Source organism: Aythya ferina (assembly GCF_964211825.1).
Source record: "Aythya ferina genome assembly, chromosome: 5".
In the NCBI taxonomy this organism is placed as follows: Eukaryota; Metazoa; Chordata; class Aves; order Anseriformes; family Anatidae; genus Aythya; species Aythya ferina.
In genome coordinates, this window is record NC_140301.1 from 13,803,303 (window position 1) to 13,829,419 (window position 26,117).

At 50.7% G+C, this 26,117-nt stretch overlaps 1 protein-coding gene and 2 long non-coding RNA genes across 5 annotated transcripts in view; 1 reads left to right on the forward strand and 2 right to left on the reverse strand.

Moving 5' to 3' along the window:
* Window positions 1–5,210, reverse strand: part of LOC311437471 — a 74,796-nt gene extending 69,586 nt beyond the window's left edge. Inside the window, exon 1 of one of the 2 annotated variants that reach the window (XR_014693488.1) lies at window positions 4,972–5,210. This is a non-coding gene — a long non-coding RNA (uncharacterized lncRNA). The remainder of the gene's footprint in view (window positions 1–4,971) is intronic. The other variant, XR_014693489.1, reaches the window with a different exon arrangement.
* A 2,317-nt stretch (window positions 5,211–7,527) lies between these two features.
* On the reverse strand, window positions 7,528–17,633 carry LOC311437353 (uncharacterized protein). Of its 2 annotated transcripts, none has more exons than XR_014693417.1 (4): window positions 12,163–12,261; window positions 11,722–11,898; window positions 9,026–9,170; window positions 7,528–7,824 (listed from the first exon to the last, which is right to left on the reverse strand). XR_014693417.1 is itself a non-coding variant. In XM_084520475.1 (4 exons), exons 1-3 carry the CDS (start codon window positions 17,599–17,601, stop codon window positions 9,105–9,107), a joined length of 327 nt encoding a protein of 108 aa, XP_084376601.1. In that variant the 5' UTR covers window positions 17,602–17,633; the 3' UTR covers window positions 7,528–7,824; window positions 9,026–9,104. The 2 variants fall into 2 exon arrangements, 1 of the variants encoding a protein (XP_084376601.1); XM_084520475.1 differs by lacking the exon at window positions 12,163–12,261 and adding an exon at window positions 17,518–17,633.
* Window positions 13,484–15,001, forward strand: LOC311437119. Its single transcript, XR_014693304.1, has 2 exons — window positions 13,484–13,688; window positions 14,499–15,001. It is a non-coding gene; the product is annotated as an uncharacterized lncRNA (long non-coding RNA).
* Window positions 17,634–26,117: the final 8,484 nt, after the last annotated feature.

The window sequence follows — 26,117 nt, forward strand, 5'->3', positions numbered from 1 at the left end:
CCATCAGTGTGTACAGAACTTTTGGAAGTCCCAGAAGGACCAGCTGGCCAAACAGCAATGGCTTTTATTTTCCCAGTTGCTGAAGCTTCTCTATACAAACTTAAAACACTTCAGTTCCTTTCACTTGGTCATGTAAATAACTACTGCCATTGATACATAGCGTTATTTGACCATGAATTGGAAGGAGGTAATTAACATGACTGAGCACGGGAGTGGAAGCATCTGCAAGATTTTTCTGTTAAGAAATGGTTCACCTCCCCTAGGGAAAGTTGTGACAGCTACTGGACTGACAGCTCTCATGGAGAAGACAGGAGATGCTATGAAATTAACCGGAGGAAAGACACTTCAATACTCTGAAGAGTACAGTCCTTTAAGACAGTATTCAGAAACACTTTGCATTGCATATACCTGATCGCACCAGCCAACAGATGGGCAAACATGCAGTGGAATCATAATGGTCTCCTCCATTTTGTCCTGTCATCAGTGGAAACACCAAAGCAGGGCATGGATAGCGGCTGTAGCCACACCTACGTTTCCTTAATATCAGGAGATGTGTATTAATACTTGAACCAGCTCCTCATGTGAACTGGATGGGGAAGTGAGTATCATACATAACTTATTGAGTATTAGTGGAATATCTGGAGATCCATGGTGAGTGACAGAGAAGTGCAGGCTGTTATGGTATTGCTATAAATGCTTGCTGCAGAGCCAGCTGATGAAACACTTACTTCTGCAAATCCCTCACAAATCATAATTTTGGTGCTGCTTTTGCAGTAATTACAATTATTGTAGGACTATATGAACAGAGATACAAAGTCTGAATTATATTCCATATAATGATTTTCTGGGTAGTTCAAGGTTTGCATATAAAAGCTATCCTGAATTGTTGTTCAAGACTGACAATGAGTACTTAGCTAAAATTAGTAACGTGTTAATTATTTTTTTTTTTTAAACTTTAATATTGTATCAGTCAATTGCTCCTTACGTTAGCAACACATGTCACCAGTTAAACTTCCAAATGTGAGCCTTATTATTATATACTGGCAATCACAGATTAAGCTCATTCTGTTGGATGCCGTGCAAACACAGAATGAAAAAAATAATCACATGGGAGGTTCTAGCTAGGAGTCAACACCTGAAAACAGCAGTTTGGGCATTAAAATAAACTTATCCTTATTCGGGGGAGAAAAAAAAAAAAAAAGAAAAATAAAGATAGATTATGCCGTTTTTATCTAATCACCCTGAGTTCGGCGGGTACTGTACTAACTAACAAACAAGACACAGTACCTACCCCATGAGGTTACAATCTAAATGGAAGAGCACAAAGACAGACTTCCATGAAGAACAAAGGAAAATGTCTCGTGTCCCAGCATGATTTTGTATTTAAAGGATACGTAACTACTTTTTCATTTTGGAAGGGATGTGGATACATTGAATAGGGTATTTGTAGAAAGGCATTCCAGCTTTGCAGATCATTTTGATAAGATCAGAGACAGATACAAGTTGTTAGGAAGGAAATCTTGGACTGAACAAAATGGAGTGGAAAGTCATGAGCTGCAAGAGCAAGATTCATGGCCTGACGGTTGATCTCATTGTGGAATTCATTGGGAAGCCAGTGCCTAAGTTTGAAAAGTGGAAGAAACAAGCTTCCATACAACAAGAATTTGCAAGAATGAATTGCAATAACACAAATATCAGGGGTGAGGCAATCCTTTTGTGATCCTGCTGTTTTGGGGGGAATAAATGTCATGGAGTTTTGAAAATACTCCATGGACTACATGGATGAGTGGAGCTACTCATCTTTGGATTGGTACTAGATTTTCAGATGAAAAAGCAGAGCTGAACGAACCTGGCAGTGAGACAACACATGGATGTCAATGAAATTCAGAGCATCTTTCACAGAGGTCTGCAATGAAACTGGGTGGGAACTTTGTTCTTCCACTTATCCAGTCATGAATTGCAATATTTAACAAAATTGAAGCCTGATTGAAGGCTTTGCAATTTCATGACTTTAGTCATGAAATACCATGAAATAGCTGATGAAAGACCAAAATTCAGTTCTTCTTCACCAGTACTCACTTTTTGTCCAGTCCCTCCACTACATACATAGTTGCATAGAAGAGTGGGTTTTCTTTCATACTTCTACAGAGTATATAAGGTAGCGTAAGATTGCCTCTCTGAAGGTGTTTTTTTTTTTTTTTTTTTTTTTTTTTCCCCTAATAAGAAATTGCATGTTTAGCTGTTCATTTACTATGAAGAAGGTTGTATCTAGATCTCTAGTACTGTGCAACCATTACTTAGACAATCCAGACATAAGCTATGGAAAGAAATGCAGGATTTTGATCTAAAAGGCTGTCCATCTGACACTGAATATATTGCATAGTACCATACAGTGCCACCATCTTGAACAAAAATTTCATTCTAGAATTAGTTTATGTGACATCCTTGAGGTAAGTGGCATCACAGGACATGGCTGGACATGAGAAAATCAGAGCAGCAGAAGAACGTGCAAGGCAGGAGGAACCTTAATCAGGAATATCCTTCAACATAAGCATCTGAACCTAGATAAGCACTTTCAGGGCAAGATCCTTTGGTGTTGTAGTCCTGTTCATTGCTGGACCATGAGGACAAGAAAGTAGAGACAAAAGCGAGGGCAGAAAAAGAAGTAGTAGTCAGCTCTTCCAACACAGAGAATCCTTCTACACCTGACATGAAAAGACATAGCATCTGCAATACCACAGGAAGGTAGCTGAGCTGTGTGCAAGCTGGAGAATTCCCTCTATTGCACAAGCTATGCAAATATAATTGTAGGCTAGAAAGTGCAGTGACTCATAGGTGAAGTGGATGTGAGAATATCTGGGTTAAAGAGAGTCTGTACTGAGAAGACCATGTGTAGGACCTTAGAAGTTCCCAGAGAAAGGGAAGGGAAAAGAGTTAATGAAAACTCATTAGAAAGAGTCATCCTGCCACAGAATTTTCTTTGAAGTGGCACACGAGGACACGAGGAGCTCCTGAAGGTGTTTAAACCTGGTGGCACTTCAAAATGCTCAGATATTAAGATGTACCAAAGATTTGGGAATGGCATCGAGGGGCAGAGAAAAGGAAGCAGATCAGGCATGAACCTCAGAAAGTGAGGGTTGGAAATAATACATATAGATATATATGGCAGGACACAATATAGACATTGAACCAGGAATCAGAGGACTAATATATATTATGAGGGTGCAGGCTGGACCCAAAACATCACTCCTGTGTGCTGGGCTCCAGCTGTTGCAAAGCTCTGCAGAGAAAGGAGAGAGTGGCCCTGCCTCATGGTGTTTCGCCTCCTGCAGTTCTCACTAATCAGATGACCCCGATGACGTACGCGTCAATATTCACAGCGATAAACCACAGGCTTTCCACCTTTTCTCAGCTGGACACGCAAATGACAGACTAGGGGTTAGCAGATGGCAGCAGAGGTGATTCAAGGCCAAACTAACTTAAGGTCTCTGTATTTCTGCAGGGGAGGTGGACTCAGGGTGGGAGAGTTGGCCATGAAGGCTTTGCAGGCCCCAGCCCATTCCTGACCCTCCTGCACTTTGTGACAGCGGGTGGAAACGGAGCAGGGGCAAGCGAGAAGGGAAAACGCTGCCTCCAAACCACCTCCCTGTTGGCTTTGTGTCACCTGCCACATGCCCATGGCTTTGGCTTCCAGAGCCACCTCACTGCTCTGAGGCATCAGGCCATCTGAGGCCGGGCTGCTCCATGCAGACGGAGCGATCCTGTGTCCTGACTGCAGGGTCAGAGCCACAGCTCCATGGAGTGCCTCAGCTTCTGCAGAAGAAGAGGCACACGCAAGGTGTGGTGAGCTAATCGCAGCCCTGTGCCAGTCACCATGAGGCATCGGTTGTTATTCTTTTTGTTAAGCATGAGTTGAGCAGGGTTGTGCCATGGGAAGAGGCTTCCCGTCAGTCCTCACGGCTGCTCGGTAAGCCTTCCCCTCAGACAGTGAAGACCATCCAACTTTTCCAGCTTAAGCAACCCGCTTGAAATTAGCAATAAATCAAACCTGCTCTTCACAGGCAAGACATCTGTTGATAACCACGTCGAGTGCAGCAGCATTAAAGAAAACCAGGACACGCACCACAGATGGCTGCAGCCAAGGTGGGGGCTCAGGCTCGGTGGATGCTGAACACGAGTTTCTCCCGAGCTACCAGGCTCTGCAGTTTGCAAGCCCCCAAGAATTAACCAAGCAACTTGCACCTCGGGTTGCACATTGCAGAGCAGCAAAGTTTGGAACATGTCATTCTCTTTAGTTTCTCTATAGATCAGCTATCAGAAATTACTATGTATAAAGATTTCCCTCTACAGGTGGTTAGAGCTTGTAACAGCCTCTCACTTTCTTGCATCACTTTAATTAGTATTTTGTCTCATCATTTACTTTGTTATTATTTTGCCTGTACCCCCACACTACGGGCTTGCAGTCTATTCCCAGTGGTAGCAAATTCTCTATGCAAGAAATGTCAACTCCCTTCCATCCCCCTTAAGCTTTAACGCTGCTGACTTGGACTCTTTTTGCAATTAAAATTCCATTTGCAAGCTTGCTACCCGAGTGAGTCAACCCCTTCGTTCGCCCCCCCCCACCCCAAAATGTGACAAAGTGAAAGTTGCAGCCTCTGCCAAAAGTGGGGCGGGGGGTCTCAAACACACATCTCCCTGCCTGCAGTTTGGGCTCGCAAACTAGCATGCTCTCCTGCAGGAACATCAAATACACAGGACACACGACACGACAGGCTAGAGAACTCTTTGCAAGGAGAGGGAATGCAACGTTGTCCAGTCTTTCAAAAGGCAGGCAGCAGAACAAATCAGAAAAGTCTACTTTCTTGTAAAAGCATCTAGCAGCTGAAATCAGGAAACTTTGCAAAAAGCAAAACACCTGCACACACAGACACGCGCACGCACACGCACACACACACACACGGAGAAACCTACCTTGCAAAATCTTCTTCACTTATTTTTGTGTGCAAAGAAAGAAAAAAGAAAGAAAACAACAAACCAAAACAATCCCCAAACAAAACGAAAATAAATAATCCCCCCCCACGAGAAAAACGCTTCCCCTTCTTCCCCACGCCTTAGCTGGATTTCTAGGGAATTTGGGGACGGGTGGGAAGAGCAGAGGGTGGAGGGGCTGTATAAATAAACTAGAGCGTTTCGAGCTGTGTATCTCGCAAAAGGCTGTGGGTTTCGCGTAATGTGTGTCTGCACTCTTCCAGGAGAAAGGCAAAAAAAAAAAAAAAAGAGGCAGAGAAAAAAAAAAAAAGAGGCAGAAAAAAAAAAAAAAGAGGCAGAAAAAAAAAAAAGAGGTAGAAAAAAAAAAAGAGGCAGAAAAAAGAGGCAGAAAAAAAAAAGGCAGAAAAAAAAAGAGGTAGAAAAAAAGAGGAAAAAAAAAGGAAAAAAAAAAAAAAGGAGACAAGAAAAAAAAAAAAGAGGGAGGCAAAAAAAAAAAAAAGCATTAAAAAAAAAAAAAGCGAGCCAGTTCGTGTTCAGAGCCTGACTTGGAGCCGGGAGCAGCAGCCCCCCCCCCCCCCCCGCCCGCCGCCCACGCACCACCCCCGCACCGCCGAGCCCGGCACCTCCCGGGTGCCTGCGCGGGGCGGATTCGCGCAGCCCCCGCGCTGCCCCTGCGCGCCCCCGCCGCTATTTCTGGCCCCTTGGCCCGGGCGGGCACCCGCGTGTGTCCCTGCCTGCCTCCTCCCCGCCACAGGTAGCGAGTGGGGGGCGTTTTTTGGGGGGTTTCGCTGCACTGCGTCTCTCTCTTATTTCTTTTTTTTTTTTTTTTTTTTTTTTTTTTTTGGGGGGAGGGGGGGACACCCGCGCACCCCCCCCCCCCAGTCCCCACCCCCGGTTTGGGGTGCGGGAGCTGCTTGGGGTGCCGGAGCGGGCTCCCAGCCCTTGGCTCCCGGTAGCACAGTCAGTTCCTCCAGTGTGTGCTATTGACCTGCATTGACGTCATTGCGTCATTAGGTCTCCCTTAGAAACACTGACTTTCAAAAATAGTATCAAATTAATTCAACTGGCAGAGAGAAGCCACTAGCTGGAATGAGCCATAAAACTCCAGAATCTTCAGCCCGGCTTTGCTGTGCTGCCCCCCCCCACAACCCCCCTCCCCACCCCAATCCCCCTCCCGGCAGAGCGGGGAGAAATCAGATTGTATGGAAAATACCATTGATGGAATAAAAAAAAAAAAAAAAAGAGAGAAAGAAAGAAAGGGGGGGGGGAGAGAAAGAGAGACCAAATTAGATTGCAAACCCTAGACCAGCCTCTCTCCCTCTCGTTCCTTTCTCTCTCTCTCTCTCTCTCCCCTCCTTTCCCTTTTCTGATCTAAAAATAACCCCCCTGCTTGAGCTGACTGCGGTATCTTTTGTGTTGCATCTTTCTGTTTTTAGCCTTTGCATGAGCCATTGAAGGGTGGCCCACGAGAGATCAGAAGCACAAGATATTGATCTATCGATACCCTCCGGGGCCAAGAATTAATTTTAAATGAAAGAGCTGCACCTTGATTTTGGCAGAGGGTGGGTGGGTGGGTGGGCAGATGACAGGGGTTATTTTAGGATACCATTCACATTCTCTGAAGCCGCAGCTTCCACTTTCTCCCTCTAGATTCATTTTAAAAATATCCTTCCTTCCTCACCCCACCTCTCTCACGTGGACCTGTGGGCAAGCACATGTCACCCCCATTCATACAAACACAATGCAACGGAGCAGCGGTAATTTGCAGAGATGGTACATTCACAAACAGCAGCACAGTCCCTTTAATGCAGGTTGATTTCACAGAAAGGACACCGCAGCCCAGAGGAATTTGATTAGACTGGTGATTTAAATTTGCAATCTGCTTATTGCTTTCCTTATTGTCTTCACCCTAACTTAGCAAAATTGATTTAATCTCTTTTTTTTTTTTTTTTTTCTCTTTCTTTAAAAATAAACAGAAAAAAAAAAATCCATTTACACTGGAGATGGAAGACCTGAATCTCAGAATCAGGGGTAGAGGAGAGGAGAAAACATCGGCGGCGGGCGGCTCGTGAGAGCTTTGGGTCAGAGCCTCCAGCAGGCACCCACCCACTCCTTGAGGCTCAGACGCCTCTGCCCGTGACCCACACTGCACTCTTGCCATGCACCAGACCCAATCCTGCAACATTCAGCATCCAGGGGAGTGTTTGAGTTGTTTTTTTTTTCCCCCCCCATCAGTGAAACTATTCAGGAACAGAAGCACTGTGCTAGACAGTAATAATTTGCAAGATCAGGCCATAAATAGGGCTCTCACCCTGCAAACATTTATTCACGTGCCAAGTGTTAAGACTGTGACTAATCTAATTTGAAATCAAGGGGATTACTCATAGTAGTAACATTAAACTCAGGAATGTTTGCAGGATCGGGGCCAAAATGATTAATCACCGCTGCAGCGAGGCACCGCTGGGTGCACCGTGTGTTGCTTGGGGTGCACTCAGAGCTGTCCCAGGGTGCGTGGCTCTCTGGGCTGTGGTGCACAACGAGCTCGGCTCCCTGCTAGCGATGGTGCACGCAACACACCTTGATGTTCCCCTGCCCCATCAGGTGTGGTTTGCTGCCCAGGAGCCTCGTGGAGGCCCTGGAAAAGGCTGCTCGGCGCAACGTTGGAGTCATTTGAGTGGGAAGACCTGGGTACCCAGCAGGGAGGTCATCAGCTGCTTTGCTTCACGCAATGGCCACGCGTGTACTCTGCCTGCAGCTGCCTCTGCGGGCTGCGCATCCCCTGAAGTTTAGCAGAGCTGGGCACAGAGGCTCCCCCCTCACTTCTAGGGGACAAATCTGGGAGAAGAAGGAAAGCGGGGCCATTACATGAATAATACATTAATGCCTTCCTCCGTGTTACTGGTGCTCTTTATTTCTCAACGCATGGCTTGGCCCTGCTCAGGCTGGTCTGTTGCCTGGCATCCCTTTTTGCCGGTGCACAGCCCCCGCCGATGACACCACTGCAGAAGTTGCTGACCTTTGGGCTCGAGCCCCCGGATCAGCTCGTGGCAAGCTATCGGATCAAAGACGGAGCAGCGCTCATGTGCAATGAGACATGTGCTGAGGCAAGAAGGTTTCCAGGCAGATTGCTGGTAAAATACCCGGGTGATTCCAGGTGAGACAGGGTGCTCGCTGAACCTCAGCTGCACCCGTGCACCGAGCAGGTGACTGCTTCTCTCGCAGCTCTTGGGAATTGCACAGTGCGTGCAATTCTTGCTTTTTTTCCAGGGGTGCCTTTTGTCCAAGCCCCACTATCTCTGCTTTAAAAACCATTTGCGAGCGCTCTAAAATAAACAGCCCCATTTTGTTTTAGAAACCCAAGCAGTCAGGAAAATCAGTAATGACTAACAGAGGGGAGATAGAAGATGGTTAAAAAACAGGATTAGGTTACACGGAGCAAGGCAAGTGAATACAGTCAAGGAAAAACAAAGTAAGTTGGTCATCTGCCCCAGTAAGTCACTGATACAAAATCCCTTTAACCCAGACTGCTCTTGAATTGCCCTTTTTTTTAAAAAATGTTTTTTTTTGGGAGGCAGTGAGCACAGGGAAGAGTTTGGGGCACCTGTGCTGACCAAGCAGGGATGGTGTGGGTTGGTTGGACGCAGAAAGTAGATGGCACCAGAGCAAAGACCAAGCAGGAGAAGACAGGGCTCCAGAGAGGCAAAAGGGATTGGGAGGGGGTGGGATTAAAAGGTGGCAGAAAAGAGAAACAAAGGAGAGGGAGCAAAATTGGGGCCCTGACCCAGAAGCTCTGAGGCTGAGACATGGTGTGGGAAGAAGAGGGAAGAGAACTGCAAACAGGGTGTGGATGGAGAGGAAGAGAAGGGTGGCAGAACACACAGAGGGACCAAGTCTGGGTGCAACAAAGGGGATTTCAGATGCCCCACAGGGGAGTAAGAAGAGATGGAACAAAGGGGCACAGGGGATGAAAGCAGAGAAGAGGAGTGTGAGAAGCTGAACAACTGGGCTTCACAAACTTCTCAGCCAACACCAGTACCTCACAGGGCTCTGGAGAGCGTTGTCCCAGGTCTCCTACACATCCTTCCAGTTGCCTTCACGTCGGCCTGCTCAGCTGTTCAGAGTGGTGTGCTCAGGGGCTCCAGGCTGCTCCCCAGCTCCTCCCCAGGGCCACACGCTGGTACCTGCGAGCACAGGAGGGTAAGGAGAGGGAACCCAACGTGGGCAACACAACGAGCCCACACAGTGAGGAGAGCTGGGCTCTTGACATGGAAAAGGTCACTTTTTTTGTGGAGGGACAGGACAGAAGAAGATCACACGCTCCAGAACTTTGCTTATAGGGAATTAAAGTTGCTTAATTTCTTTTTGGGACTTAGGGAAGCAGAGAGTGGCTAAAAGACAGAGTGGAAACCCTGGACATGCAGCACTGCATCGCACACAGTATTTGCAGTGCAACCTCAGTCCTGCCCTCCGGGCACCAGCACGCACACCTGTGCCCTGCCTCACCCGCTGCTGCTCTGGAAACGAGCTCAGAGGGCTCCAGCACAAAGCCTGCCTTCCCTTGCCATGGCAAAAGGCAGTGGAAGGTCGTGCGCAGCTGAGAGGAGCAAGCTAGGCTTGGCCTATGTTCAAGTGCTGAGCCCACACGCATCACGCTGGAAGTCATCTTGACGTCTCCCTTCCTATGCAGATCCCTTGGGAGGTGGCCTCGCTCGGCCCTCCCAAGGAGCAGCAGGTCACCCCGACGCAGCCCACCAGGCTGCTGGTTCCTGCAGCAGCAGATCTCCACGGGCACATCAGGCAAACCAAATAACCTGCACCTGTCCCCCCAGCGCAGCCCTCGCACTCTGTCATGATCTCAGCTTTTCCAAGCTGCTCCCACTGATAATCGATACAGCCACAGTCACCACAGCAAATACACTCAGAATAGATGCAGATAAATGCTGGATTTCCAATTTGTTGTTTGTGTTTCTAATAATAGCACACCCAAAGAGAGCGTCTCAGGTCTATTTATTAGGCTCCTCACTTTTTGCTGTGCCATTCCCCGGAGCTAATGCCAACAGGACACAGTTAAGGTGGTGCTGGGGAGTGATATTTCTTTTAACGTTTTATTACTGCCTTCTCAGACGTTGCAGTCCTGTGAGTATCAGAGTTTTCTAGAAGAGCAGGGAGACACCACGCTAACTGTGCAGCAACAACTGCTCTGAGCACTAAATAACGGTGAGGGAAGGCAGCTCAGGGCACACTGCTTTGTGGTCAAATCTGGCAAGATCGCAGTCCAAACGAGGTACCATACAAAGAAGGATTAGAAAAGGGCTTAGGGAGGATGGGCAAGGTGAGTTACTGAATTTAATTGTTGTGGGTCAGACATACCTTGTTATTTTCCTTTTTTTTTTTTTTTTTTTAATCAAATTGGCATCCTGTGTTTAAAGACCACAAGGAGTTACTGTGTAAGGTGCAGCCCTGGAAGAACTTGTAGAAGGGAGATTTGGGGTCTGGACAGGCTGCGTGGCACATGGGCTCAGGGGCAACGTATGCCACCTCACCTAGAGGGACATCAGGGCATGCGAGAAGGGGCTGTGTGTGCACAGCCCCAAGCCAAAAGACGATGCCATGTTCTCCTACACAACTTGAAGCCCAAGGTGGAAATTTGGGTCTGCACAGAGTGCCAGGAGCCCAACTGCTGGAGACCTAGCAGGGGTTTAACAAAAGCAAAGTGATGATCAGCTGTGGCACCACCGAAGCCCTGGCACAGCCCAGTGAAAGGCCCTCATCCTGCACCCTACTTATCAAATGCGCTCCAGGGGTGAGCTGGGCTTCTCGGTCCCTTAGCTGCAGCTTTGCCCATGCCACACAGAAAACACTGAATGGTGTGGTGGTGCTGTCAGCACCACGAATGGCCATGCAGGTTCTGACAGGAGACCCCTCTGCAGCAGTCCGACATACGGCATCCTAACCTTTAGCGTGCTTCAGGCTGGGTTCAGCCCTGCTGATTTCCCCAGCAGTTTTAGGACACACACACACCCCCCGCTGTTGTGTCAGGGTGTCTTTCAGGACAGAGAGCCCTTTGCAGGTTTCTCTCTACCTCCACTGCGTTGTAGCTCAAAGCCTCAGAGAGGCCATTTTGGACAAACTCTCTCAAGATCTAACTGTTTCACACTCCAGGTACATCCAGCCTGTTCCCCCATCTTTTTGTACAAAACCTTACGGTGCCCACGTCCTGCTTGCACCTGCACAGCGGGAGAGACAAGAGAGAGAGGGCAAGGCTGCCTCCTGACCCGTGTAACGGGGGCTTTCTGTCTTTTGTAAGGGAGATGAAGGGGTTTGAAGCCTGAATCTTTGAAGCTGAATAATGATGGCTGTAGGCCTGGTCCTCCCCTGCGTGGCTGCTGGAGGAGGTGCTCTCCGTGACGCACCGACTTGTCACTATGGAGCAATCCAGTATTTCCCCTCCTTGCACTGTGGGGACAGCGCAGGCAGTTTTTCTTTCTGCCTGGCATTTTCCCTCCCCCACCACATTGCAGAGAGGCAGGAAAAAAAATAAAATCCAGGACGTGGGGCCAGGCTCACACTGTGACTCTGCCCTCGCTTGGGGTGCAACCTGCCTGCAGGGGGGAACACCTCGCACCAAAAGGGTGGTCCCAGCCCACAGAGGGTGCAGGTCTGACGGCATTGCCCAGGCATTTTGAGGGAAGGGGTTATGGGCAGGCAGACATGACCATAGCTCACACGTACCTGGTATCGCTTAGGGCCGTCCTGACCACTCCTCTTCGCCAAAATTGTCCTTGGCTGAACTCCACTGCAGTCACCGGAGTTCCAGGCGGCGAGCTGCACATTTTGACTCATACCCTGTGAAGTTAGGAACTGACTCCCAGCACATCTGGCTCCATTTTGGATCGAGAAGATAGGACTCTAAAAAAAGCCAATAAAACTACTATTTACTGTCAGACACCCAGCCAGAAAAGCTTCTGCTCATCTCGTATTTTCTCTCTTATCCATCACGTTGGGAAAATCTATGTGAAAGCAGGACTTTGCAGTGGTCACCAGCAATTCCTAGTCCTTCACCTCACCACAGACACGTAGTGTGGCCATGGCAGAGCTGGGCTAAAGCACCCCCAAGGGACGAGGCTCCCCTTCAGTGCTCAGCCCCCTCTCTCCCCTCCCTTTGGTGCACACCCTGGTCCCTAGCATGGGTGCTGCAGGGCAGGAAGAGGCAGCAGAAGCTCCCCGTGGTGGGGAAGGGTCTATTGCACCTGGCAAGGAGATGGAAGTGGATGTCTGCTTTGCTGACGAGTAAATATTCTTCCCAGCCGACAGGCTCCACTCCCATCTCGTTTAGCAGAGGAATTAAAAATGTTTGGCAGCTGAGCACATTTGCTACAAAACCTTAAAAAAAAAAACACAAAACACACAACAAAGCATCAGCAGAGTGGCTCAGGCTGGAGCCTGTGGCTGTCACTAGCATCCTCCCAGCTTTGGCATTGCTGCTGTCATTACTTTCGGTGGAGTTTGGGAGCAGCATTAGCTTCTGTGTCCTCCCCTCCCCAGCAAGAAAGAGCTGGCAGAGTGGCCATGGGTGCATTTTAGGACACGAGTGCCCTGCCGTGCCTCTCGGTCTGCCTGTGCACAAGCCCCAGTGCCGAGCTACACCGTCACCAACCCTGCCTTCTCCAGAAGCATTAACTTATGCACACACCATTCACCAATTGTTCAGCGTTTTTGTCAATGAATCCACATTTTATGAATTAGAACAGACCATGCCCCCTTGTGGCTTGACTTGGCTCCCTTTTCCAGGCTGCGAGCCCCCTCAGCACCCGAGTTGGGGTGACTCCGGTGGGGAGAGGTCGTGCTGGACCCTGCCCCTCGGCCACAGATATCCCCCGGAGGAGGTGTCCGGGCGTCTGAGTGCTGAGCCGAGGGGACAGCGTGTGAGAAACAGCGGCTGCTGAAGGAGGAGGAGAGGGATATTTATTTCTCCACAGCTTTAGGAAGGGTTTAGCTAATTTAATCGGGCTGAAAAGCAGCGCGGCTGACACGCAGGCAGAATGCAGTCCCCTGGTTATCTGTGGAGCAGGTACAGCAGAGTCAATGGCTCCTGCCTGACCTATATGGCTCTGACGTTCGCTAGAGAGCACAGGTGGAGCTGATGCTTCGCAGCCTTCCCTCTCCTAACCCCTTCCAGTCCCTAACACGGGATTTTCTAGGTTACAGTAGCGCTTTAATTACCTGAACCAGTTTCTGCTGAGACCCGAAATGATCCCCACGACCTAAACCACAGAGGGAATCCTGAGGGGACCTGGGTACGGCGCTTTGATTTGGGGACTGAAAGAACAAAGTGCACCCACCACAGGAGGAGAGGCGAAACCACGGGTGCAGAGCCCGCAGATGAAACTGATTTACAATTAGGGTCACATCCTGCAGTCATCACTCACGGCAAAACCCAAGGAAAGGGAAGGAAGAACAAACCTCCCCAAGCCAGCGAGAGCCCCAGCACCGCAGGTTTGTCATCTGCTGGCCTGTGCCTGGGGCTGGAGCGGGGCCCTGAGCCCAGCCACCGCGTCTCGCCTTGCCTCGGCGAGGCTCTGCACAGCCAGCAGTTGGTTCTGCACCTCCTGGGGGCCGTGTGGCTGAATTATTGATGGCGGGAGGTGAAAAGCAATAAACAAGAAATCAGCCAAATTGCTAGCGTGAGGGAAGAACAGGTATTAATGCAATTACGAAAAATGAAGCCCTGGTTCCTGCACATGGGGGAAGGTGGTGGAACAGAAAGGGAGAGGCAGGACCCCGGGGCTGCGTGGGCAGCTGGCTGAGGCCTCAGTGAGCACTCGGTTGGTCCTTGCCTCACTTGAGGTTGCATGTCCTTTGGTCGGGGCTTTCCTCGTTACTTTTGGGGGAGCAGCTGGTCCTGTGGGGCCCACGGGCAATGCTATGAACAGAGATGGCACTCGATGTCAAATCCATGCACACACGTGTGCTTGTGTGTATTTGTGACCCTTTCCCATTTAAATATCTGCCTACACCATTAAAAGCATTTTGGGGTGGGTGCCTTTTACCTTTCTGTCTGTACACACAAGGGCCTCGATCATGATTAGGGCCTCTGAGAACGGACACAATGAGAGTTTAAAAATATATACAGTAGTGGGTGTTGTGAGTGACCTTTGTTCCTTCTGCCTTAGACAGAAAGCCTTGTTTTTCAGTAAGCCTTACACAGTCTTATATAGCTTGTGGGATTTTTTTACCTCATGTGGCTGTCAGTTTAAGATACTCGGGTGGAATATTTAACTCGGATGCTTTTCACCTTCTTCTCTCGCTCTTTGCATGAAGCAGCACAGGTTTCTTCTCCTGAACAAGCAGTGTCTCTCATAAAAACTATGGCAGCTAAATCTGGGATTTTTGTGATTTCTCCTTCACAGGTCTTGGTTCAAAATATTCAGCCTTGCTGAGAAAGCCCCTTCACACACAGGGAGATCTAGAGCAGCCAGTAAACTAGATCATGTCTCTTTCCTCCTCAGGAATGCAGCAGAGGAAAGCAGCTTCCTAAGATGTCTTCCTTGGGGCCAGGGGCTCCCAGGAAGAGAAGGGGAGTCAGCACTTGGAGGAAAAACTGTAAGCACCACCTGTTCACAGGAGAAAATTACCAGGACTGCAGCTGAGAGCTGCAGATTTCACCTCTGCTTTCCAAAGGTACAACACATACGATGCTGCCCAGGAGAAGGCAAAGGTGGTTTTGCCCTGATGGATTTGGAGCTCCTGTGAGAGATGTCTGGGGGGCAGTTTTGGGTAGCAAAAGCATCCTGAGGCTGTGATATAGCCCGGAATATCTTTGGTGCTCCATGTTACATAGATATTAGCTCTGCCACATCCCTTGTCTCACAGCCACTAAATTAATGAAGGAATTAGCACAAAGATGCCTCTACCGAGATGCAGCTTTCCCTGACATTGGCGGCACCACTCCTGCCCTGTTTGCCAGCAGAAATGAGAGCAGAGCAGAGAGGTCGGGGGATTTTCCCTTTTGCTCACAAACACACTTGGCCTGATGTTTCTCCCCCCTGAAGAAATTAGCATCTCCTTGCCTGGCCTCCCTGCCCCCGGGGGCCTGACCCCCACCAGCCCACCCTGCAGCTGTGGGAGCCGGGGGGCTGCAAGCAGAGCCCTGGGGGGGGCACATGTTGCCACTGCCCTAGGGTGGGCAGGGGGGCGAGGGGCTGTGGTGAGGCCTCCCCTATTGCCCCCGCCCCAGTGGGGAGCGGGGCTGCTGCTAAGCTGCACCAAATCCCCCTTAAAAACCTGCGGTTGGGTGTCTTGCTGGGTTTTATTTCTCTCTCCCGTTCCTCTCTCGCCCTGGAGTTCTGTAGTAGCCCTGAATTAGCATGTCACGTGTATGGCATGTGGAAATGAATCAGGGGCATGTGAGGAGGAGGAGGACGCCTGTGTCTGTGTTTGCATCCAAGGATCTCCTCTCACTCGGTGTTTGCGTAGGTGTCTAGCTCCCTGCTCCCCTCCCCTCCCTGCCTGCCTCGCTCTCCCTGCCTCCCTCTCATCCCTCCATCTGGCCAGCCCAGCTCTCCCTGCCAGCTCGAGCACTACCTCAGGCAGAAAATGCAGATTTTTCTCTGCACCCCGGTAGGAAAACGGGGTGGCCCTAAGCTCCCCATGCGTACTCAGGGGAGAGTCTGTGTTTCCCCCCAATACAGGCTCCCTTTCCTGCTCCCCCCTCCACTGCATTTTTGCTCCTCAGTCAGCACCCGAAGCCCTGCAGACTGCACCGAGGGCATGATTATTAACGCCAACACACCTCAGCACGGTCCCCAGCTCACCCCAGAGCTGTGGGGGCCACAATTACCCCCCTGTGAGGAAGCTGCCACTGGTGGGGATGGGACGCGTCCCCATGGGGGGCAGCCCAGCAGAGGAGCTCAGTGTGGTGTGGGGGCGAAGGTCCAGCTTGGTGAGAACTGGGGGGGCTGGGAGGAGTGCTGAGGCCATCTGGGGTCACAGCCCATCACCCCAAAACAGGGCTGGTGCCAGAAAGGGCTGGGGAGCACACCCTGAGCCTCATCCCTGCGGCACCCACCCACACCAGCCCAGAGCCCCCAAGTTCCCCATCGTGCTCCCGTTAGACCAGTCGCCCCCTCCCCTTGTGACAAACTCCACTCCTGCCTTTTTTATTTTTCCCTTCCCTCCTTTTCTTTTGAAGTCTCCCTTGGCACTGGGTGAGCTGGGATGTTTCTGCATCCTCCAAGGATGCTTCCCAAGTGGCGGGGCTCCCTGCCACCACCTCCCGGGCTCCCCCGGTGAGGGGCGACGCTGGCCCCTCGACACTTCACTCCAAACCCCCTCCTGACTGGGAACAGCCGCCTCCCTCCTCAGATCTCTCCCAAACCCCATCTCTGATGGCCCGTTTTGCCCATCTCCACCTCGCCTGCCCCCTTTTGCCCCCAGGCTTTCCCCTGGCCGAGGGCCCCGTGTTCCCCCCAGGGTGGCTGCGGCTGGCGGCGAGGTGCAGCCCTGCGTGAGGCAGGCTATAAATAGAGCCCTAAGCTCCGCTCTCATTGACACCGCTTGGACAGAGCACGGAAAAATAAACAAAGGAGACTCCGGCTCCGAGCGGCAGCCACATTCCTCCTGCTAGATAATAACAGATTTTCCGCCAAGGTGTGCGGGTAACGCGCAGACCGGTGTACGAGGGAGGGAGGGAGCAGGAATCAAAACAAATTATACACACCCAGTGCGTGTCAATATTTTGGTCCCTCTCATTCTGCCCTGTAGTAGCTAAGCACGCACAGATTGCCTAAATTTAGAGAAGGGTATATTTTTAAATACTCGGAGATGGAGCTTGTTGCCATTAATAATGGTGGAGCGCACTGAAGGAGGCAGCCCTGGCGAGGACTTGTCGAATGTTGCTTTAGTGACATATAGAGGCCTGACAGATAAAGGACAAGGCAGGAGCAGAGCAAATATTTTGAAATCAAGCAGTGATTACCCTGAAGTTTGCAGTTGTGTTGCTATTTTTACACAGGGGGCTGTTTGCACCGGGAGATCATCCGCAATTCCCTGGTGCAGAGACTCAGGCAGTGGGAAGGGAGTTATATTATCAGGGGCTTATTTTATTCGGTGTTTTCCTTCTTTTAATTGAGGACAGAGCACTTTCTGCAGCAGAAAGCTTCAGCTCACTATGGATGAAAGCAGGGGTGGGCACAGGGAAAAAAAGTGGTGTTTATTACTAAATTCTGGGATGCTAACTCAGCCCGCCTTAGGAAGGGCAGCGTCTGCATTTTAACAAAATCTTTTTTTTTTTTTTTTTCATCCTGTCCTTCTCAAAATAACCTCTCCCAATCTGAGTATTTCTGCAGGGATTTTAATCACGACTTGTTATGTGGAAGAGGAAAACCATTGATTAAGACTTGCAGTGTAACATGCTGAGAGAGGTACATGCCTGGTAGTAAGAAACTGGCCAAGAAGCTTAGTAGGTGAAGGGAGGAGGAAGAGAATGAAAATAAAAGAATAAAGACAAGAGGAACAAAAGACCTTTACCTTTACTTTATCATTGGGTAGATGAATGTTGGGCGGCTTACCCAAGGCCATGGAGTGAGTCTGTGGCATCGCCGTCTCGTCCATCTCAACACAACACTCCCTGTGTGACCAAGAGCTTTTTGCTCTGTGGCATCCAAGGAGTGGGCCAGCCTTCCATGGCCATGACAGTCCCTAATTGTCAGATCTGTGGACACAAGTACACCCCTGATTCCTGGCAAAACCCAGCCAGGCACGTTTTACACACACCTGTGTGCACAAAGAACACCTGATAGGCAGGAAAGTGGGGAGGAGATGACGCTCCTCAGCCTCTTCCTGCTGCTGCCACTGCCTGAGCTGGGTAAGCTGTGCTGCCCTAGCTGGCAGGCTAGAGCAGGAATGGCTGGGGAAGGTATGGGGTGAAATTAATTAGTACCTCATAATGGATGGAAGAAGCCAGAGAGTTTGGGCTGTGCACGCATGGGCCATACAGCCTGGGAAGGACAACACCTCACCCCATCCTGGGCTGGGCTTCACAAATACCAGTGTGAACCTCCAGCTGCCCCTCCACTTGGGAAGATCTGGGTGGTTTTTTTTTTTTTTTTTTTTTTTTTTAAACCTTGGAGTGCTCAGCCCACATATTTGAGCTTTCACCTTGCAACTTCCCTACAAACAGACTCAGCGAGAGGCAACAGGCTACAGCTGCCTCCTTTCCTGTGAGGGAGAGGGCTGGATGCGGCGGGGCATTTCAGGCTGAGCCAACTACACCAGCTGAACCATCCTCCCTTCACATCTACGCAGGCAGTGCAGATCTATCTTCAGCTGAACGCCGGAATGAGAAACAAGCCGGCAGCCGCCCGTCTGATGCAGGTGCAGCGCACCCCACACACACACGCCAGGGACCTGGGGGAGAGCAGGCTGCGGCGGGGAGGGATTCCCATGGAGGAGCCCCCACTCGTTGCCTGCTTGCTGAGGCACGGGGGAGGGCTCCTCTTCTCGGCGCCACAGACACGGGATCAGTTGCCTCACGATGGCACAGTTCCCTGACTCGTCTGGGAACACACGCACCGCTCTCATTTGTGGCCTCCAAGCAAATGGGACCGCAGCTGGAGTGATGAGCTGGGACCCGTGCCACCACTGCCCACCTGGCCCCTCGTGCAAACCTGTCCTTGACCCCAGGGAAGGGCTGCGTGGCCATGGGGGAGTGCTGAGTGGGCTGGGCCTCCCAGCTGCACCACCAGTATGGAATGGTGTTGAGTAGAAAACCGGCTATTTCAGGAAAAATAGCCCTCACAGCCTCCCACTGGTCTGATCCTTGGTGATGGAGGGTGGGATGGGATTAGCTACCAATGTTAGCATCTGGTATAGCTGCATCCATGGGAGCAGGGGTTGGGAAGTACACTGATCTATTACAAGCTCTCGTCCCCGGATGAACATGGCCCTCACCCCCTCTTTATGTTTTGGTTGTGACAGCTCGTCACGCTGATGGTGGTGGAAGCTGCTCTAAGGGGCTGCCGCAGCGCAGCAGGGCTGGAGGGCACCTGCACTGCTTGCCTACCCAGCCTGCGAGCTGCAGCAGGGGCAGCTGCCACCAGCACGGCTCCTGACCGATGCCTGCTGAACCTCCTCGGAGGCTTTGCCAACATCCCTTACCCCACAACCTCCATTTCACAAAGCATTTCTCTGCACAGCAGAAAGCAAGTGCCAGTTCAGCACTGGCCACGCTCAAGTCCCCAGATGGAAAACGTGGACGGGCCCAGCCATAGCCTGTGGTCACACCACACATGGGGACATGAAGGCCATGCATCGGCTCCTCCATCCTGTCCAGCAGCTCCCCAGTTAACACAAAACACCAAGGCAAGAATAGGTCAAACCCGCTCTGCAGAGCTGCTAGGCTCTTGGGCCGCGTAACTACCAGAGAAGCGGGCCCAGGTACTTCCTAAGGATTTTTTTGACAACTGTGTTGATTCACGAAAACCAAATGGGGATGGGGTGTGAAGGCAGTGAAGAGAAGCACAGCTATGGAGGATGGCTCTGAGGAAGAGCTGTAATAGGAGGCTGGGGTGTGGGATGACTCTTATCCGAGCACCAGGACTAAGATTTCCATTGGCCTTGATGACAATAAACCTCCAGCTGACAACGCAGGCTGCTGTTATGCTCTGATATATCTACAGGGACAGTGGCACCATGCCAGCTGGGTGTTTTATTCATACTTTGTTACTCTTATAAAGATAGGCTCAAGTGACTCATATGTCACTGGCCACACACCATACATTTAAACTCATTGTCATGGATTTGATTTCTGGGGGTTAGGTTGTCGTCTTTTTTTTTTTTTTTTTTTTTTTTTTTTTTTTTTTTTTTTAATATTAATTCCTTTCCCTCCACTCTCCTCAATTTAATTATGACTGTGTAATCTGGAGATCTGTAAAGCTCTAGCCTGAGGTCTCTGGCTATCAAGTTTCCATGTTCACAATTAGCAAATGGAGACAACGAGAGCAGCAGCACTGGAAGAAAGCAGTTTTAACTTAAGATCCTTAAGAGGATCTGTGATGCTGTGGTCTCATCACTAACAGGAGGGCCACGGATGAGGAAGGATTTAGGTTTCAATCCCAAGTTTTGGGGCATTTAAAATAATATGAAAACCAGTCTTTGCTCGACTTCGTAGAGCTAGATAGATGTTAAGCAATGAGGCGCGCTAAAGGGATTTTAAGCCTTCCTCTGTAGCGTTCAGGTAACATTGTACCATGCTGATATCTTGTTGGTCTTAGCTGGGAAGTTCTCATCAAATGCCACTGAACGGTGGCTTTTGAGCAACACAACCCTGAGAAGTGTGTATTTTTTTCACATTCTGATTCTCAGCTATTGCTTTCCCCTACTGTCTCGTGCCACAATATCCTCAATGACTTCCCTCTAAAACTTTGCACTTGCTGCTAGACAGGGCCTCGTGGGCCCCAGGCACAGTCCAAAACCTTCAATGTCAAGAGGATGACAAGAGGCTCAGAGAAGTCCCAGTTGTCACCTGTGGCACTTCCCTCAACATTTCTACATTGCACCGACGTGTGAGGACCAACATTAAAATCATGGCAAAATGATCAACAAGATTGGCCAGAAACTTGCTGGCAAGCTCTTGAATTTAGAATCTGTACACCATACATTTTATACCACGTAACATCTGAATTCCTAGTATCACATTCCTGCAGTGCTAACTAGGCATCTTCAACCTCGTGTTGTCTTATTTTAGGATGAACTTAAAATATAGATTCAGAATTGTACCTTCCCAGAATCAAGAAAAGCAGAGGTGGTGTTTTGGGAAAAGACTTCAATGAAGTGACTGGATACAGCTCATGAACATTTTCCATTTCTAGAACAGATGTGCAGACATGAGGCATTCTCTACCATAACTCCCATCTTCCTAAGAAGCCATCCCCCCCTCCTCCCCCTTTTTAGAAGAAGAAATTTCAATTTCTTTTTGCAATGTTAACTGCAGTAGAGTGAAAAGAGGTAAATATTTGCACTTGTATTTCTCAAGGAAAACATCATACCTGTTACCACCTACCTGTGTCTGATGATCTACCCTCCATCACAGGAGTATCACTGCCATCTCAGGTGCTACGGATGCTCGCTCAGGTCCTGTGCTGTACCACGGTAATTGGTTATCAGGGAAAGAGAAGGGTGGTGTCTACACATCTCCCATGCAGACTCCTGAGGCACCCCAAGATGCTAGTTGTGTCCAGTCAGACCTGAAGTTAAAAAAAAGAGAACTCAAAATTTGCTGATACAATGAAAAGGATAAGCTCATTTATGCAGTGCTATGTCTTAATTGTCACAGCAATTCTACACTGTTCCTAATTTTTCTTGTTGTAGCCGCAGCTGAGACCTATTAAAGGGTGTATCCCTGAGCAGGTGGTCCCATGGAGAGACTTTGAATTGTCAACAGATGCGGGGAAAGAAAGGGAATAGGAGCACACAGTACATCAGGAGAGGCATCAGACCTTCTCACTCAGCTTAAACATGGGACAGATGCAGTGACAGTACGTGAAGCAAGTCATTTCTGAGTAACTCCCTCCTCAGCAATGATGCTCCACTTCTACAGAAATGAAGGACAATGCAGACAGCCAGAAGTGTGAATCTCCCAGTCCAGCTTTCTAAGCTGCAGGCTCCTAGCAAAGCGTGTGAGGGTCTGGAGGCTTGCAGGCTACACATCCCTCCACCCTGTTGTGGTACCAAAGACGGTGAGAAGATGGAGGATGCTGTTGTGTACTTGGCACTGCAGTGGTCTGGCACTGCAGGCGGAGGAAAAGGAGGAAACCTGACGTGAAGGTGAAAGTCAAAACTGAGGCTGCCACCTCCCAATTTCTCTTCCAGGCACTACCTGTAAGGTGGCTTGGCACAATGCCCCCTGGTGCCTTGCTGCCCCTCTTTGCCTGGCAGGGTTAATGGTGCCTGCTGTCACCTCGCTGGGGGTGCTGGACGAGGCTGGGGCTGCAAGGGGCTGCAAGGGGTTTTAGGAAGCCCAGCTAAGGGGCGAGGAAGCAAACCACGACCTGGCTGGTAGTAGACGGGCGACACCCTCCCTCCTGCAGATCTGCTACAGGGAGGCAAAGGGGAAAATGACTCCAAGAGCTTCTCCTTCTCATTTTGCTGCCTGTTTCTCGTGTCTGCTTCACCAGGGAAATTTCTTTGGATCTGTCATAGAGGCAGAAAAATCCCAGACCAGTTTTTTTTGATTTTATTTTAGCGTGGAGGCAGCTGCAGATAGGAACTAAACCTGTACCTTTTAATCTCTCTATCTGGCTAGATTAAATACATTTATAGCACACAAAATGTGCTGCAAAGTAGAAACTAGAAGGCTGGCTTTGCTGGGCAGGAGAGAGTTAATCCCTATGGGGTGCTCATGTACGTCAGAGCAGGTTCCTGTCTGTGCAGTGCTCAGCTAGGATTGAGAGCTTTTGTTCCTTGTTGTTTTTCATGATTTCTTTGCATTTAATAGTGTTTGGATTTTTTTTTTTTTTTTTTTTAATACGTTTTAAAGAGCATTTCAGGCTGGCAAATGGGGGGCAGAGCGACAGCCCTGCAGCCTGCGGTCCCCTCCCGTGTGTCCCAAGCACCCTGTGCAGAGGGGGGACAGGCAGGACGTGTCCCCCCCGCGGCCACCCCCACACCCCGCAGGGGCAGCCCCGGCTCCGCTTCTGTCCCCTCCAGGGGGCTGCAAGGTGCCGGGGGGCCGGCGACCAAACCCCGACGGCTCGTCCCTGCGGGTTTTGCCCCAATTCCTCTCGGGGAACCCCCTCCTCGCTCCCCCAGCCTCGGGGAGGGGTTGGTCAGGGGCTGAGGGATCCCGAGGTGGACCCCGGGGGCGAGCTGAGGCGTTTCGGGGCAGCCTCAGGGCAGGGGGACGCCCGTGCTCGCCCCGTCTGGGGCTGCAAGCGGGGGGGCTCAGGCTTTGCAGCCGCCTCGGGACGAGGCTTTGGGGTCACCCGGCTGCGGCTGTGCCCCGGCTGGGGGGCGAGGCGGCGGAGCGGCAGCCCCAGCCCCAGCCCCGACGGCCCCGCAGCCCCGGGGGGAGCAGCGGGCTGCGAGCCCGGCCCGGCGCCGCTCGCTGGGCTCCGGCTGCCACCTGCAGGCCACGGGCAGCAGCACCGGGCTGCGGGGAGTAACTTCTCCGTGCCTGGCCTGGAGAGAGGCACAAACGCCCTAGGGGTGAGGGATCGCCCCGCTGCACGCCCCGCTGCCGTGCTCCTCGGCCCCCCTGCAGCCTGGAGGGGGCGGCCAGCGAGGGTGGCTCGCAGCCCCCAGGTGCTCTGCCCTCGTCTCCCTCCCACTCCTCCCACCTTCCTCCAGCTGCTGGTGCTGCTCTTTCCTCCCACACAGCAGCTCGAAGAGGCTGTAGGAGACGGTGAGGAACAGGGGAAGCACTCGGAGGCTGGCAGCTGCCACTGCCTGGTTTCTCCGCGCAGCCCCAGCTCCCCTCCACCTTTGCAATTCTCCTCCGGCCGCAGGGCTCATGGGGTGGAGGAAGCGGGACACAGGGAAAGGCAGGTGCCTGGGAGCTACAGCTGGGCTCTGCGAGGAAGCCTTCGAGGATTAAGGAAAAAGAAGTAAAACTGCTGGTCCCCCCAAAGCCAGAGGTGCCAGCCAGGCCCCATTTTGCTGGAGACATCAGGAGCAGGGCACAGGGAAAGGCACGAGACTGTAATCAAGGACTGCTGGTGGCACTTGGAAGTGAGAGAGTTACAGGGGTGGATTCATTTCCATCTTATCCACTGTGCCCATGTAGTTCATTCTATTAAATATCTCCCCCCCCCTTTTTTTTTTTTTTTTTAACCAGTATTATGAATTCATCCCCACGTCTAATTCCCCTCTCCAAACTTCCTCGCCCACTCTGACAAAATCAGGAAGTCTGGTTGCTCTTGCTCGCTAACAGAAGTTTTAAAGTCAAAGACTTGACGGGTTGCCCGTGGAACAGACAAATCACGGTAACCTGATACGCTGGGACACGCTATCTGGACTGGAAGAACTGCAGCTGCCACTCAGTTACCCCAAAACACATTAAAAAGAAGAATGGAGCTCGGGGCTTAGCCAATAAACAAAAAGACGAAGAGAAGAAAAGCCCTCTGCCTGGGTTCACGGAGCTAATGGGCAGGCCCTGCTCCTCTGCCTAGCGCCCAAGAAGGCTGAAAGCACAGAAGGGGTTTGTCCTGGCTTCTCAGCGGAAGAGTTTCTAAGGAAAGAGGGAAAAAAAACACACTGGGTGGGAGTTTTTCCTCTTTTCTTCCTCTTGCAGGTCCTCCAGCTGAAGAAAAGAAGCCTTGTCAACACTAAAACACGTCCCATTGTTTGTTCCACTGGTCAAAATGTCTTTGAAGCATTTTAGGGGAAAGTGGTTCGTAAGAAACACTCTGGGTTTCTACGAGCACAGAATATCCTATTTATCAAAGAGGACACGGGGATCTTTGTCAGGATAGCAGTGCCGGTGCTACGCTGCTCTGCTCCTGAGGAAGCACAGTCCTTCCCCCTCAGCTGGAGAGGGCTTCAGCTGGGCTGCGGCCACCCCGTTAGGTGCTCCCCGAGGTGCTTGCGCTGCTGCAGGTGTGGGAGCAGGGCTGCTATGGAGCTTAAAGGAGGGCCCATGTAAACCTGCGGCACGCTAGGTGCTGACCAAGCCGCTCCAAATCATTAAAACTGCCCTGAGTGACCACGGGCAATTAAGGAATTACCGCTTGTAAGGTCATTCAGTTTGCCTCTGCCAGTTCACTGGAACAGACCGTAAGGCACCGCATAACCCACAGGTAAGGCTCAGGTTGCAAAGGCAGGGTGCTTCCAATTTTTATTAGGGCAGCCTAACAGTTAACAGCACCAGGCCAGGGAATAAACCAGAGATTTAACGTTACACCCCATGATTACAATTAACCACAGGGGTGGTTCTCATAGTAGCACACCAGTGCGTGCAAAGAGCTTGGTGTGGTGCCACAGTCTGCATTTGCTGTGACTCCACTGAGCCGTGTGGCCAGACAGCAAACAGGGGCCCCACTTCTTGGTTAGTGAGGTACACGTGGAGCTTTTTGTTACACGAATGTGCGCATCCCTCCATAATTAGGGACCTCTGCAGGTGCCACTATGCCACCTGGTTGCTCAGAAGACTCTTCCTCAGCTGACCCAACACGCAGCTACATCCCTGTGCCACGAGACAAGGCGCAGACCTCGCTGAGTGAGAACAAGCGGGCCAGGAGATGCAGCTGGTGTGTGGGCTGCAGATCGGCCACCCCGGTGTTAACACCTTGCGTACCTGAGTCACGTCCTGACCTTTCTCTCCCAGCAGCATTCGCAATCCAGGTGGAGAAGCGGGAGAGAAAGCAGACTGCAGATGCTGTACATGCTGATGATAAAAAATTCACTTTTTAGCAAGTGTTCTATATTCCCAAACAAGAGCCACTAGGCTGAAAGCCAAAACAAGCCTAGTCAGGCCTCAGCTTAGTCAGCAAGGCATGCCTTAGACAAGCCTGCAATGGGAAAGCTGAGGGAGAACAACTGTGCACGGTCTCTTCTGACACAAGAAATAGGAGGCATCACATGGAACTGGCAGGTTCAAAGCCAACAGCTGATTCTTCACTGCTGCTTCTTCAGAAAAGACCCTCACCTCTGGAACTGCCTGCCGTGGGTGCTTACAGACGCTGCAATAACTGCAAGTTAGAAAATGGGCATACATCATCACAGGAGGAGACCCAGCAGTGACACACAGCTGCGTTTGAACGCAGGGCACAGGCACCCCAGCCTGTTGGTGTGCTGGGCACGTCAGACACCTCGCAGCACTGTGCTGAGCTCTGGGGCTCTCCGTGCTCGTGCTCTTCTCCTGAAAGATCCCCCTGCTCCTAAAGTCTCACCACTGAAACCTGGTTTCTTTTTCCTGTTCCCACAGAACACTGTCCTACCTTAGCTCTTGGCATGGCAGTTGGATAAAACTGGTGTCCTCTGGGCTTCCACCATCTATTTCTTTTGTTTAGATTGCGCCTGCCCACGAGTCAGTGTCTCTTAATGACTTTTAAATATTACTTCTTTGCCCCTCAGCACATGGAGCACAGGGCAGGCTACAGCCAAAGGCAGTCATAAGACATACTGGTAACTCA